Source organism: Suncus etruscus, chromosome 8 (genome assembly GCF_024139225.1).
Source record: "Suncus etruscus isolate mSunEtr1 chromosome 8, mSunEtr1.pri.cur, whole genome shotgun sequence".
NCBI classification, from domain to species: Eukaryota; Metazoa; Chordata; class Mammalia; order Eulipotyphla; family Soricidae; genus Suncus; species Suncus etruscus.
In genome coordinates this window covers 61,596,452-61,610,220 of record NC_064855.1, presented here as the reverse complement: position 1 = coordinate 61,610,220, position 13,769 = coordinate 61,596,452, and the positions used below count along the sequence as shown (strand labels likewise).

Below are 13,769 nucleotides of genomic sequence, written 5' to 3'. Positions count from 1 at the left end.
CAACTATCAACAATTCCGTAACTCTATCTCATGGTTATTTAATTCAAAGAAAGAAAAAGAGCTATGGGATTGGTGGCAGAGAAACAAGACAGAGCTTAGGGTGCTTGCTTTGCATATGGTGATACCAGGCACAGTTCTGGTTCAAATTCCCACTATGCACACATATGGTATCTTGAGCACTGCCAGTGGTCAGGTGTGAGACCCTCAGCATTGTCAGGTGTGGCCCCAACACTCTTCCCTAGAAAAAGTTGTTTTATTGCAAGTCAGACATTTCCTCTCTCAGACCCAGTTTGCTTCCTTGGATAACAAGCCCTGACAGGAGTGATCCCTGAGCATAGAGCCAGGAGTAAGTTCTGAGTACTGCTGAGTGTAAACTCCCTAAAACTTAGGCAAAGAAATGTAACACATTTAAAAGTGAACCCCAATGATGTGTCAATGGGGATTTATCTGGTTTTTGTTTTTTTAAGCTACACCCAGAGGCATTCGGGAATTACTCCTGGCTCTGCACTCAAAAATCACTCCTGGCAAGCTCAGGGGACCATATGGGTTGCCAGGAATCGAATCCAAGCCCATCCTGGGTTGGCCACGTGCAAGGCAGATGCCCTACCTTTGTGCAATCTCTCCTGCCTGGGGATTTAATCTCTGGTGTGGGATTCTATGTAGTGGGCCAGGGAGCTGCATGTGTAGGATGGAGGAATGGGAAATCTCTGTATCTTGTTAATATTTATGTAAGTCCAAAAGCTGCTCTAAAAAAAAAAAATTAAGCCTGGGGGCCAGAAAGATAGTCCAATGAGAATGCTTGCTTTGCAAGTGGCCAACTCGGGTTCGATCCCTAATGTCTCATTTGGTCTCCAGATCTAGGAATGATCCCTGAAAGCTGAGTTAGAAATTAGCCCTGAGTGCCGCCAGTTGTGGCCCCCAAACAAAAAACTAAGTCTAGAAAGAAAAATATCAGACATCATTAGTGTAGGAAATTATGGAGAAAGGTGTTTTTGTCTTTTGGGCCACACCTAGAGGTGCTCAAAACTTACCCTTAGCACTGCACTCTGGGAACACTCCTGGCATTGAGAGAGATTGAACCTGTTTTGGCCACATGGAAAACAAGTACCTTACCTGCTGGATGATCTCTCCTGGCCAGGAAAGGTTTTAAAGTGATGTGAGAGGACATACAACAGTCAATGTGAAGGATGGAGGGTGAACTGCAGAAAGTCTGAAGTTTGTGGCCATGAGTTAAGATCAGTTCCATATCTGCATGTATTCTCCAGTTGCTGGACGGCTCAAGTGCTTATGTTATTCAGCAAAAGGAGAAGGCAGTGGTACATATCTTTTGGGCTGACTCTGCAGATACTAAAACTAGCAATGCTGGGACTGGGGCATCTAGCTTGTCTACAGAAGTGATTGCAATGCTGGATGTGGCCGCGAGGTGATGCTGCTGCTACCCTCTAGGCTAACAGGAACCACTCAGGCAGGGCTAGATGTCAGGTGATCAGGTGATGGGGAGATAATTAAGAGAATTCAACAGGCAAAGGCAAAGTAAAACTGCCAGACTGACAAAGATTTTTGTGTGTGAAGCAAGGTGTTTTTAATTGAGTGATAATTGCTTAGAAAGGACTGGAGAGATATATAGCACAGTAGTAGGGCATTTGCCTTGCATGCAGCTAATCAGGACAGATGGTGGTTTGAATTCGGGCATCCCATATGCACCCCATCCCTCACCCCACCCCAGTGCCTGCCAGAAGCGATTTCTGAGAGATGCCGGGCGTGACCCAAAAACAAAAAGAAAAAAAGAAAATATCTTAGAATGATGAGAGATAAGACAGAGGGGAAATATGTGTTTAAGAGAGAGTACATACAGGCTTCTCTAGAGTGGAAACAAGCAAGCAAAGAAACATAGAGACAAGCAAGACATGTGTTCAAGGAAGAACATGGGTATAAGGAGTAAACCAGATTTACATGATTTGTGATGTACCTTTTTTTGTCAAGGGCAAAGAAAAGATATTTTTTATTCCCTTTGTGCGGAAGTATATAGTGGTACAACTTTGCTGCGGGTAGCTCGTCAGCAGGTTTGAAAAACTGTGAAGGGATTTGACTCGGCCAAGACAAATTTAGGAATATGTTTTACTACAATGCTCAAACAAGTACACAAGGATCTCTTGTACATCCTTTGCTCTCTCTAGAACCCCTCTGTTCTCATCTTTATTTCCCTCTCTGCCCTCCACCCCAACCCCACTAACCTAGTCTCCTCAATCCTAACTGCAGTTCCAGCACTGAGCCCTCTCCAAGCATGTCAGGCCATGCAGAAATGGTATCCTCTTTGCTGGCACTTTGCAAGCATTGGAGCATTGTCATTTCACAATCGTCCACCTTATGGCAATGGTTAAGCTACAGGTGTCCATCCTGGCTGTACTGCCTATTAGGCTGTGAAGGTTTAGAGGAAACTTGCTGCAGGGAACCCTAGTAAGGTAACTAACTGCCATCCTCCTTCCCAGGAAGTGCCAATCGAGGGCCAAGGGTCTTCAGAAGTTATGGTCATCTCTAGCAACTGGTACCAGAGATTAGTACAATTGGTAATAATAAGTTTATAGAGGGCTCTTACTCCATTGCTCGCCTCCACCCTCCACTAGGACGGGCTACTGGTGGCCAATGACACCGGCTTTGTCATCCACGCAGCCTCTGCGAGCCCGTCAGCGACATCATCGAGCCAAGTTCTAGTTTGCTGTCAAGTTCAACACCCTGGAACTTGACGACAGCAACTTGGCTCTCTTCCTTGCAGCCATCATTCTGGGCGAAGCTGCTGCAGAAGATGGCACACCTGCAGCACCTGGTCACCGAGCACGCCCAGATGATGCAGGGCATCAAGAAGACCCAGACTGAGATCTCACTGCACCCCCTGCTCCAGGAGATCTACAAAGACTACTGAGGTCTACTGAGGGGCGTCCTACCCAACTCGCGGGCCGGGCATCCCCCCCCCATCCCCACAGTCTTTATCGTTGAGAGCCCGTGGTCCTGCCCCCAGGACAGAGTCAAGACAGAGGGATCACGAACTCCAAGCTGCACCCTAGCAACTGCTTCCTTCCCACCAGCCACACCCTGGCTCTCCATCCTACCTTCACTTTCTCCTCTCACTGCTGTAAACTTCCTCCACTTTGCCATACTGGTCTTCCTTTTCGTCCTTTCTCTCACCCTCTTCCCCTATCTGCCACCTTTTCTGTTTGGGTGAGTTTGCAGGATTTCACCAGTAGCATAGAATAGGACCTTAGCTTCTGTCCCCATCGTCCGCAGAGAAAGAGGTGGGGAGGACCCCACTTCTGCCACATCTTCCCAGCAAAGAGAAACTTGAGCCATCCAAAGAAATACTTAAGCATTCTGGTCCAGACTCAGGGGCCCCAACTAGCCCTGAGCAAGGATCAGAATGCCATTCCCCTCAAAGACCACCCTGCTCAAGAGCAGGGCTGGCATCCACCCCAGTCTCGTGGACACCCATCAGACTTCCCCTCTTCCTTCAAACCCATCTTCTAGGTTAGTGGTGCTTATCGCCCCTGGCGCTGGCCACTGGGGGCACCCCCACTCTGGTAACAGATAGGGTTCCCTCCAGGTGGGGGGCCCCCAGTGAAGTGCAGCCGGCAGGGAGGGGTAGGGGCTTGGTGTGGGGAGCAGGGAGCCCTGCCTGGGGACCACCTCTCTCTCCCATCATTTCTGCCTGTCTTGGCCTCAGCCACACTGTTCCACTGTGGAAGGTGCTGGCCCAGGCCAAAGGGGAGCTCCTCACACACTCTCTCCCTGGAGCTGCCACTCCAGCAAGCACTGAGATCACTTTTCTTGCAGGCTGTGTACCCCCTGGTGCCACACACACACACACACACACACACACACACACACACACCTGCTGCCACACACACACACACACACACACAACTCCGAAGGCCAAGCCACATCTGCTGAGCCAGATGAGCACCGTCCCACAAGGGGGTCCCTTCCCCCTGATCACTGGCATTCACTTCATGGGCCAGCCTCTCCCCAAATTCAGCCCAGCTGGTCATCAGGAATTTCTCTGGTGGTCCCTGTGACCGTGTCCTTGAGCCCTCTCCACTCCCTTACTCCTGAAAGCAGTGCCCGTACCCCAGGGGAAGGGCCAGTATCTTTGCAGGAGGGCAGGGGGTTTATCCCGTGAAAAAAATCCCTGGAGTGGGTAAAGGACCTGGCCAGGGTTTCAGAGAAATGTGAGGATGGCCCAAGAGGAAGCATACTTGAATTGTGCGGGTCCAGCCCTCCCAGCTTTGCCACGCCTTGCCCTTAGTCATGCCCACACCCCCCAGATCTTACCCTTCTCAGTACTTGCTCCTAACTGGCACCCAACTAGCCCAGATCTTTTGCTCCTTGCAAGTCCCTTCTGCACCCCCCCACCCCCGCCACCCCGAGCTGACCAGGGATTGGGTCAGGGGTATGCCCAGCCGGCCAGTGCTGGGACAGGAAACGACCAACCCTCTCCCTCCCCAGCGTGTGCCCCTCAACCCCATCTGGTGCTGATGAGCCTTTCTGAGCCCTTCTCAGCGTCTGAACAATTTCCAAAACTGAAAGGTATATTTTTGCTAGGAGCCCCAGCTTTCTGTGTTTTTAATATAAATAGTGTACACAGACTGACGGAACTTTAAATAAATGAGAATTAAATATTTAAGAGTTGATTGAGGATAAAAAAAAAAGGAAAATAAATTGCTCCTGGCAGGCTCGGGGGATCAAACCCCGGTCTGTCTTGGGTTGTCAGTGTGCAAGGCAAATGCCGTACTGCTGTGCTATGACTCCGGAAATAGGGCTATTTTCTTTCACATCAACAAGATAAAGCTCTATCTCAACTTCGTCATGCAGATTGTCTTGAAGGTATCCCCTGGGTTCCATTCATCATGTACTGGTAATAAAATCATTTTATACTTACCAACTTCCTTCCTCTACGGATCTCTTTCTTTACAGATTCAACTTCAAAACTCCTGTCTTTATTAGAGGGATTCCAATCCTCACATTCCACAAGTGCTGAAGAAAATAGCTGCAAATTAAGAAAAGAAAAACCACAGTATGTACAAGCAATGTGAAAAGTATTTAATCCACAAACGATGCTCAAAGGTCTTCACCAGGACTGGAAGATGGGAGTAGAATAGATTAGTTGGATGTGTGAGCAGGCTACAAGCCACCCTTTTTCTAGGACTGGACCCAATCACCAGTCATGCATAAATCCTCCATCCTCAGGGCTAAATGGATCTAGATTTGCCCTTTTGGTCCACTGGATTCTGTATCCTAGGACAGTAGAGGAGACTGAAGCCCACATGGGCTTGCTCAGGGCACGGTAGTCTCCAAAGAGAGAAAAGTGAAAAAAGACTAAAGACGAAATGCTAGGGACCAGCACGTTTTTAGTGACATGCCAGCTTTCTGACTACCAGACATGCTCCTGTAATCTTATTAGAAAGCCTCTTTTATGTTCATTTTGATTATAGTTTGTTGTTTATTTGGTTTTTGTTGAGTCACACATGAATGCTCAGGGTTCACACCATATGGGGTGCAGGGGATCAAAACTAGTCAGTGACATACAAAGCAAGTTCCTTGCCAGCTCTAGTTTTCTGAAAACAAAAGAATTTTTTCCTTTTTCTTTTCTTTTTCATTGGGGGGGGTTGTCCAATGAAAGCCAGGTTACTCCCGGCTTTGTGTTCAGCAATCGCCCCTGGCAGGCTGGGGTGGGGGTGGGGCAAAACGGATGGTGGGAATCAAACCGTTTGCTGCACACATCCTATCGCTGTGCTGTCATTCCAGGCCCCATTCTAGAGAATTTTTTTTTTAAATATGCAACTCTTCACGAATTTGTGTATCATCCTTGCGCAGGGGCCATTCTAATCTCTGTATTGTTTCAATTTTAGTATATGTGCTGCTGAAAAGAGCACTAGAGAAAATTTTTATGACACTGATGTAGGCAAAGATTTCTATCTGTTGTTTCTGTTTTTGTTGTTTGTTCGTTTTTGGGCCACACCCGGTGGCGCTCAGGGGTTACTTCTGGCTCAGCGCTCAGGGGTTACTCTGCGATGCCGAGAATTGAACCGGATCTGTTCAGGGTCGGCCACCTGCAATGCAACCTTCCTACTGCTTTGCTATCGCTCCAGTCCCTGTGGTTTCTTAACTCCTCCCGAATCAGAACATGCCCCCTACCCTAGCCAGTTGCCAACCAGCTCCCAACCAGCCTGAGAAGAAGCTACTACTCCACTGCTACTGATTTGCTCTCGATGGCCCTTTTTCCCTCACCATCAGGGAACCCTGCCCTAAAAGCTGGTTGTTGCTGTTACTAAGTCATTAGGGTGTCATAAAATCCCTCTTTGGAGTAAGTTGATGCCAGGGCAGCGGTAAGGTCTTTCTGGTAGAAGTTCAATTTCTGGTGATGGTGTAGAAAACCGTGGGTGTTTTTAGGTCACACTTGGTAGTGCTTAGGGGCTACTCTCAGCTTTGTACTTGGGGTTCACTACCAGTAGTGCGTAGGGAACCATACAGTGCGAGGGTTTGAAATCAGTCCTCCTGCATTGCCACCTAATGGTGAGATGAAACCAGAAGATGCTCCATGTCACCCTGACTTTGACATAGGATCTGAACAGAAACCAGGATCTCTAACTACAGAACCTGACAGCAACAACCATGATTGTGAAGAGCTTTTACTGGGATCATAGAAAAAGACTTTGGGGTTGGACAACCTAGTATGTCTGGAGCCTGGAGTTAGTCTAATGCCAGAATATTTCATGGGTATGGCCTCCCTTTTTTTAGGCCAAAGGTTTTTCCTTTGTATTTCCCCCATATTTTGCTGTGCCTATGCAAACAACAACTGCCACACACACACATTTTCTATTATGTTTTTTTATCCTCTCTCTCTCTTTTGGTTTTTGGGCTACATCCGGTGGTGTTCAGGGGTTACTCCTGGCTATCTGCTCAGAAATAGCTCCTGGCAGGCACAGGGAACCATATGGGACACCGGGATTCGAATCAACCACCTTAGGTCCTGGGTCGGCTGCTTGCAAGGCAAACGCCGCAGTGCTATCTCTCCAGCCCCCTATATTTTATCTCTTAAAAAAAAAAGAGTTTACTAAATCTTCTGCTATTGTATTAATGACTTTATTGAAGATACAATAATTTTCACAAATATACTTGCTACTGAACTTTTTTTCTTTTTTCTTCTCTTTCATTTTATTTTTTTAGTTTTTCTTTTATTTTTTAAAATAACTTCGGGGCTGGAGAGATAGCACAACAGTAGGGTGTTTGCCTTGCATGTAGAAGGATGGTGGTTCGAATCCCGGCATCCTATATGGTCCCCTGAGCCTGCCAGGAGTGAATCCTGAGCATAGAGCCAGGAATAACCCCTAGTGCTGCCAGGTGTGACCCAAAAACTAAAACAAAAACAAAAAACTTTGCTTTCTGTCATTGAAACAAATGTATTACGATCAGTTATGTCAACTATGTGAAATCAATGAGCTTATCCTAAAATTCAGAGCAAGGAGTAGGGGTGGGAGGAGACAAGAGAGCATAAAATCATAGTAATTAACTATTGTAGTAGTTTTGAGTATATACAGAATAGAGCCAGAAGTAAATATTGCACATATTACGTATTATAGGTCGGTTTTTGTTTATTTTTGTCAACCAGGCTGGAGGCTCAGCGCTAATGACAGAGGATAAGGTGATGCTCTGGGGCCTCCAGTACCATTTGGGACCTCCAGAATTGCACCTGACATCTGAGGTTGTGTAGTGCCAAAAATCAAAACTGGGAAAGGACCACACAAGGCACATGTCTTATTGCTGAACTTTTGTCTACCTAGCCCCTAACACTTTGGATGGCCAGCCTGAGAGAGAACACTAGCTCAGCATGGGAGAGAATAGTCACAGAACCTGCAGGTGAGCAACTTAATTTCACTGTTTCAGCAGTTTAATCTTTTGTTTCGGTATAAAAACAATTCCTAACTTTCAGGGCTAATATATTAATAGTTTCATGTATGTTAAGTCATGAGACCATTACCTTATACACACAAAACACTAAATAGTGTTGTTATAAATTGAGGAAAGGATATATTGATGATTCAGTAAATAGTGCTAACAAAATGGTTAATCACATGGAATACAAAAACAGATTCCTGGGGCTGGAGAGGTAGCATGGAGATAGGGCATTTGCCTTGCATGCAGAAGTGGTTCGAATCCTGGCATCCCATATGGTCCCCCGAGCCTGCCGGGGGCGATTTCTGAGCGTAGAGCCAGAAGTAGCCCCTGAGCACTGCCAGGTGTGACCCAAAAACCAAACACACACACACACACACACACACACACACACACAAAATTAAAAAAAAAACAGATTCCTACTTCACTTCACCCAATAAATTTCAGTTGAGTCAAGTAACTAAATGAAGACCCAGGGTTTAAAGCCCTTGTCTGCATATAGCTGAACTTGGTTTGATCCCTGGTACCTCAAAGGATCCCTGGATCATCGCCAGCAGTGACTCCTAAGCACAGACCCAGGAGTAGCTCCTAAGCATTGCCACATGTGTGGCCTGAAAAACAAAACAAACTAAAAAAGTTAATAAAATCAGTGGAATTTTTTTTTTTTTTTTTGGTTTTTGGGCCACACCCGGCGGTGCTCAGGGGTTACTCCTGGCTCTACACTCAGAAATGTCTCCTGGCAGGCACGGGGGACCATATGGGACACCTGGATTCGAACCAACCACCTTTGGTCCTGGATCGGCTGCTTGCAAGGCAAACACCGCTGTGCTATCTCTCCGGGCCCAAAATCAGTGGAATTTAAAAGAAAAAAATTTCTGAGAAAGAAACCCTTTGTACAGAAAAAAAAAAAAAAGCATGGGCAGGGGAGATAACACAAAGGACAGTAGGGTTTTGCATGTAGAGGCCTGGGTCCAATTCCCAGTATTGCGTGTCCCCCCACCCCAAGCATCACGAAGAGTGATCCCTGAGTACTAAGCCAGGTGTGGGTAGAGAAAGAGGGAAGAGAGAGAATTATAGTCTTTATTTATTTGGGTTTATTGGTTTTTGGCCACACCCAGCTGTTGGGGACTGACTTGTTTGAGGTCATTTTGCTATTCTTTCTGCCATAATCCAGCCTTTCACCTAAAGGCTACATGCAGTCTTGCTGTAAGTTCTTGGGCCAAAGAGAAAGGAAAATGCAGCTGCAAAGTATAATTAATCTTTTAGCCCGGAGGAGAGCAACACAGCCCAGTACCATTCCCAGAAAAGAGGCCTTACTCCCTTAACCATATCCCTGAGTTTACAAGACATTCATTATTGTGTATATGCTACATTGTCTGTTCAAGATCACTGAGGCAAGCACATCTTGCACCACCTCCTGATAATCAAGCAATTAGGAATGCAGCTAGAAGGTCACAAGATGTTTCCATGGATACTGCAAGAAGTATTGCCCACTTGCCTTATTTGGAATAATGAAGTAATTTTCATGCCAAAAGTGTGATTGACATCACCCTTGTACTGCCCCCTTCTCCTTCTCTATATAAGAAGGAGCTGTAGCCAAATAAAGTTGCCCTTGAGCAGTGAGACATTGCCTTGGGTCTTTATTATTAACCTCTCTCAGATTTTTTACAGTGTGGTTGTGCTTCTACCCAGCAAAATAGGAGTGCGGTTGTCTGAGAAGTCTTCCCAGCTAATTCCTGCTGGCCGGGCCCCCCTGGGGGGCTTCAGGACCCCGCATTTTGGCGCCCAACGCTGGGCTCGAAGACCACCGCCACACTCCGAACGACTACGGGTCGGCGAGTCCGGAGCTGTTTCGTAAATCGCAGGATATACCCCATCCGGGTAGGCGTTGAAACGAGTTAGCCTTAATCAAATATTTAAACTGCAGTTTTTTCAGTCGTTCTGATCACCGCCCCTGATTGGCTCTTGGGGCTTCGCCCGTTGGCTTCACTTCCATGGGTGTTTTCATTGAGTACTGAACTTAAATTCATTATTGATATTCAGTCTGAGTTGAAAGCCAGACATGTAGAGGTTACCAAAAAGAATATTTGTAATTTTCTTATGTTTATTCATAATGTATGTCATTGGTTTATTATTACCTGTCCAGAAATTGTTGTGTCCACTTGGGACAAAGTAGGACATGAAATGAGTGATTATTTTGTAAATAATGATGATTCACAGAAGGAAAAAATTATGTTCCAATATTGGAGCCTGTTAAGAGATATCATTGTAACTAAAAATGCCGGAACCGCCAAAGACATCATCCATGCCGTTGAATCTCATGTACAACAAGTCTCCCGTGAGTGTTCCAGGACTCCCTCTCGTTCTAATTCTGTCTCTCATCTCCCTTCTCCCTCTGAGAATACTTCCCCTTGTCCTCCCTCCACCACTGATTCTTCTACCTTTGTCTCCAAAGTAACTAATGCTCTTAAAGATCTCTCTAATGCTTCTCATTTATATCCCTCCCTTACTTCTGTCCATGCTTCTGCTCTATGCACCCAGACCCCTACAGAAGAGGCCGCTGCACCCTCTGTGCAAAATCCTAAACAGCCCTTCACTTCCCTAGCTTCAGCTCCGTCCCTGTTTCACCACCCTCCCCTCCTTAGCCAGCAATTGCAACAATACAAAGCCTTTAATTGGAAAAGCCTCAAAGAGCCATTTCAAGCCGTAACCTCCTATGGCCCCCAAGCCCCTTACACGCTCTCCTGCTTAGAATCTAAAAGCTGAACTCTTTGTCTCTTGAGAAGTTAACTTTTTTTTTTCATTGCAAAGCCCCTGCAAATAGGCAGGAATCCTAATCTCTAAGCTCTTATAGCTGGCCTCGCCTCTTTTCATACCTTAAAGGTACAGCACACACTTTCCAGGTCCCAGCTTGCCAACATGGCTCTTGCTGCCCTCTATGCCTGGAAGTCGCTCCCCAGAGCTGGCATTCCAGCAGCTCCCCCACACCGGCAACAAACTGTTACTGCTTTCTCCCCCCCCCCTTTTTTCTAACTTGAGTTCCCAACTCACCACAATTACATCCATGGTCTCTCACCTCTCTAACAAACTTGATAATGCTCTTAGCTCAAAAACCAGCGCTACCTTTCCTGTCTTTCTCCCTAATGGAGAAAGTCTTCCCCCGCCTGCTCAGCAGCCTCCGCCACCCCAAAGAAAAAATTCTAAATGCCCTGAACGCTCAGTCCCTAACCATGGCAGATTCCCTCCTCTCACCGCTCCCCCTCTTAAAGCTATAGAAATGAAACTACTTGGCCAAATTGAAAATCTTAAACAAATCTTAAGCCTTCAAAAACAGGCTGCTTCTCTTAATTCACAGGTTTCTGCCTTTCAGGCGTTCCCCCCCCCTCCTAAATCTATAGTTGTCTGTCCTCTGCCCACTGAATTCTACGGCCAGGCCCCCCCTCTTGAGAATTCAAAGGAACAAACTAATAAAAGTGAGGCTAAGTGCCATAAAACAGAAACTGCTGCAGTGCCTACAAAAAATTCTAAAGGCACAGTAAGCAGGATAATTACAAAGTATCATCTGCTAAGCCATAAAACCTTGCGATATCTACACTTTGCTGTTAAAACTTCTGAGCCTAATGTACCCTTTACTTTGCTCAAACCAATCCTCAGCCTCCTTCAGCCTCTTTCCTGCCAGCCTTGGAAAACAGCCAGCTCAAGCCCTGCCACTCCCACTTTAAGCCTTCCAATTCACCTTGAAATACCCAATCTTTGTTATTCAAAAGAAATCTGAAAAGTAGCATCTCTTGCATATTCTCAAATCAATTAATAAAACCATGATTCTCATGGTGCTTTTGCAACCCAGACTCCCCTCTTCGGTTGCCATTCCCTCTAATTCCAATAAATTAGTAATTAATCTTAAAAGATTGCTTTTTTTTTATATATCATTACACCCTGCTAACTGTAAATAATTTGCCTCTAACCTTCCTGCTGTTAACTGTGCTAGCCCCTCCCCAAGTTATCAGTGAAAAACTCTGCTTCACCTTGTCAGCCCTACACTTCGTCAAATATGTGTTATTAGGTTTAGTGCATTAAGTGGTGTAAAGTAATTATTAAAACATTAAAAAGCAACAGAAAGATAAAGGCAATAAATTTTTTTTTCATGCCTCTCAGAAAATTTTAAAGCAAGTTCATAATTCTGTCACTTTACAGATAACAAAATATTGGTAAAAGAAAAACTTCTTTGTGTTTTAAAATCCAAACGAACACAAAAGTGTTAAATTTAAATCTTATATTTCTATTAAAAGTTTTATTTTAATTTTTAAAGTATTTACAAAATTATGTGAAAAATAATGTGGTTAGCCTTTTTAAACAATATAGCTAATTTAATGCACAGTGAACACCTAGGTGTGCTTTATAGTACCCTTAGTTTTAACTTTGTGCTACAGCAATGGTTGTTCTTTATTTCTGCATTAAAAGAACTATTATTTTAAGTGCATTCAAAATATCAGCACATTATATAAATCTGTATATTTGTGTCGCAGTGAAAAAATAATATTAATAAAAAATATATTATATATAATTTTATAAGTAATATATAAAAGTAACTAAACTTTATAAGCAAATTAACTAGTATTAAATACAATTTTAGTCTTAAGTTCTAAGTGTGTAAATGCATCAAATGTCTTTAACTATATTTTGTAATAATCTAAGCATTTACTTAATTTAGTATATAATATTTTTTACAAATTATTCACTTAAAGTCTTCATAGTAAAAACAGTTGTTTGTATTTTTAAAATCAGTTTTTTATACCTTTAATAATCATAGTTCATGCTATTGTGTTTAATCATAAAAATTTTAACACTTTATTGCAGCTGTCTTACTGTTCTACTGCAAAACCAATTTAAATAAAACCTATTCATTTACAGCAAATGATTTCATACTTCAGAGTGAAGACTCCTTCTACAGTGCTCATTAACCATTTTACTTAATGTTTTAAACTTCAAATTAAAATTGTTTTAAAAATGTTTTATGTTAAATCTAAACCTTAAAATTTATTTTCAGCAAAGTTCCACTCCATCTACATTAAGTACTTCTCAAAACTAAAAAAGTTTTTCTACAAAATTTTTTTTTCTTCTCACAAACATGCTAGCTAAATATTTAAAAGCGCTTGTCAATTTTTTATAAATAAGTCTTAAATCAATCCTTTTGTCTGTTTATGTGTCTGTTGTGATGAATGAAAGTGGCCACAAGTGTAAAATGTTGTGTTTAGTGTTGTTTTGTTTTGTCTGTTTATTTGTTATCTCTACATTTTATAATAATACAATTTTTAAAGCCTTATCCATTTTTCAAATTTCAATTAATTTTTTCAACCTGGTTCAGTCTGGTCAGTTCACAAACTGGCATCTTGCAACTAAAAATCATGTGTTAAAAATTATGTATTAAGCTAGCTTTGTCCTTCTAAGAACATGGCGGAAAGTGTGAGGGATGGCAAACCCCAAATTTCTCAATGGCCATCGGGGATAACTTTTCCCTGGAGAATTTCTGGACTTTGCAGTCACCCAACTTTCCTGCTACGTGTAAGTTCAGGCCTATAGAATATGTATTTATAGCTAAAAAATAGCATCTAGCTTTAAAATAATAACTAAAAAGTTTAACAAAAATCATTTATGTTCAGTTTAAAAGTTTTTGATAAATTGGCGATTGTTAATTATAAAAATTTTTTAAATGCTGAAGTCTAACAAAAAATTTCCGCAGCCTTCCACAGTCCTGTCTTCATCCACTTCAAAAAAGCCTGTCACCCCTCCTGCCAGCCGCCTTTCCTGCAAACCTGTTTCTGACG

General features: G+C 43.7%; 1 protein-coding gene and 2 non-coding genes across 3 annotated transcripts in view; 1 reads left to right on the top strand and 2 right to left on the bottom strand.

Annotated features, from left to right (window-relative positions):
* PHF11 (PHD finger protein 11) overlaps positions 1-13,769 on the bottom strand; it is a 41,710-nt gene that overhangs the window by 23,991 nt on the left and 3,950 nt on the right. The window contains 1 exon segment of the mRNA XM_049778479.1: positions 4,931-5,038. Coding sequence (XP_049634436.1) covers positions 4,931-5,038 — 108 coding nt within the window.
* LOC126017069 (U6 spliceosomal RNA) lies at positions 5,821-5,924 on the bottom strand. Its single transcript, XR_007498745.1, has one exon. It is a non-coding gene; the product is annotated as a U6 spliceosomal RNA (small nuclear RNA).
* Positions 12,315-12,444, top strand: LOC126017243 (small nucleolar RNA SNORA22). The gene has a single exon (XR_007498877.1). It is a non-coding gene; the product is annotated as a small nucleolar RNA SNORA22 (small nucleolar RNA).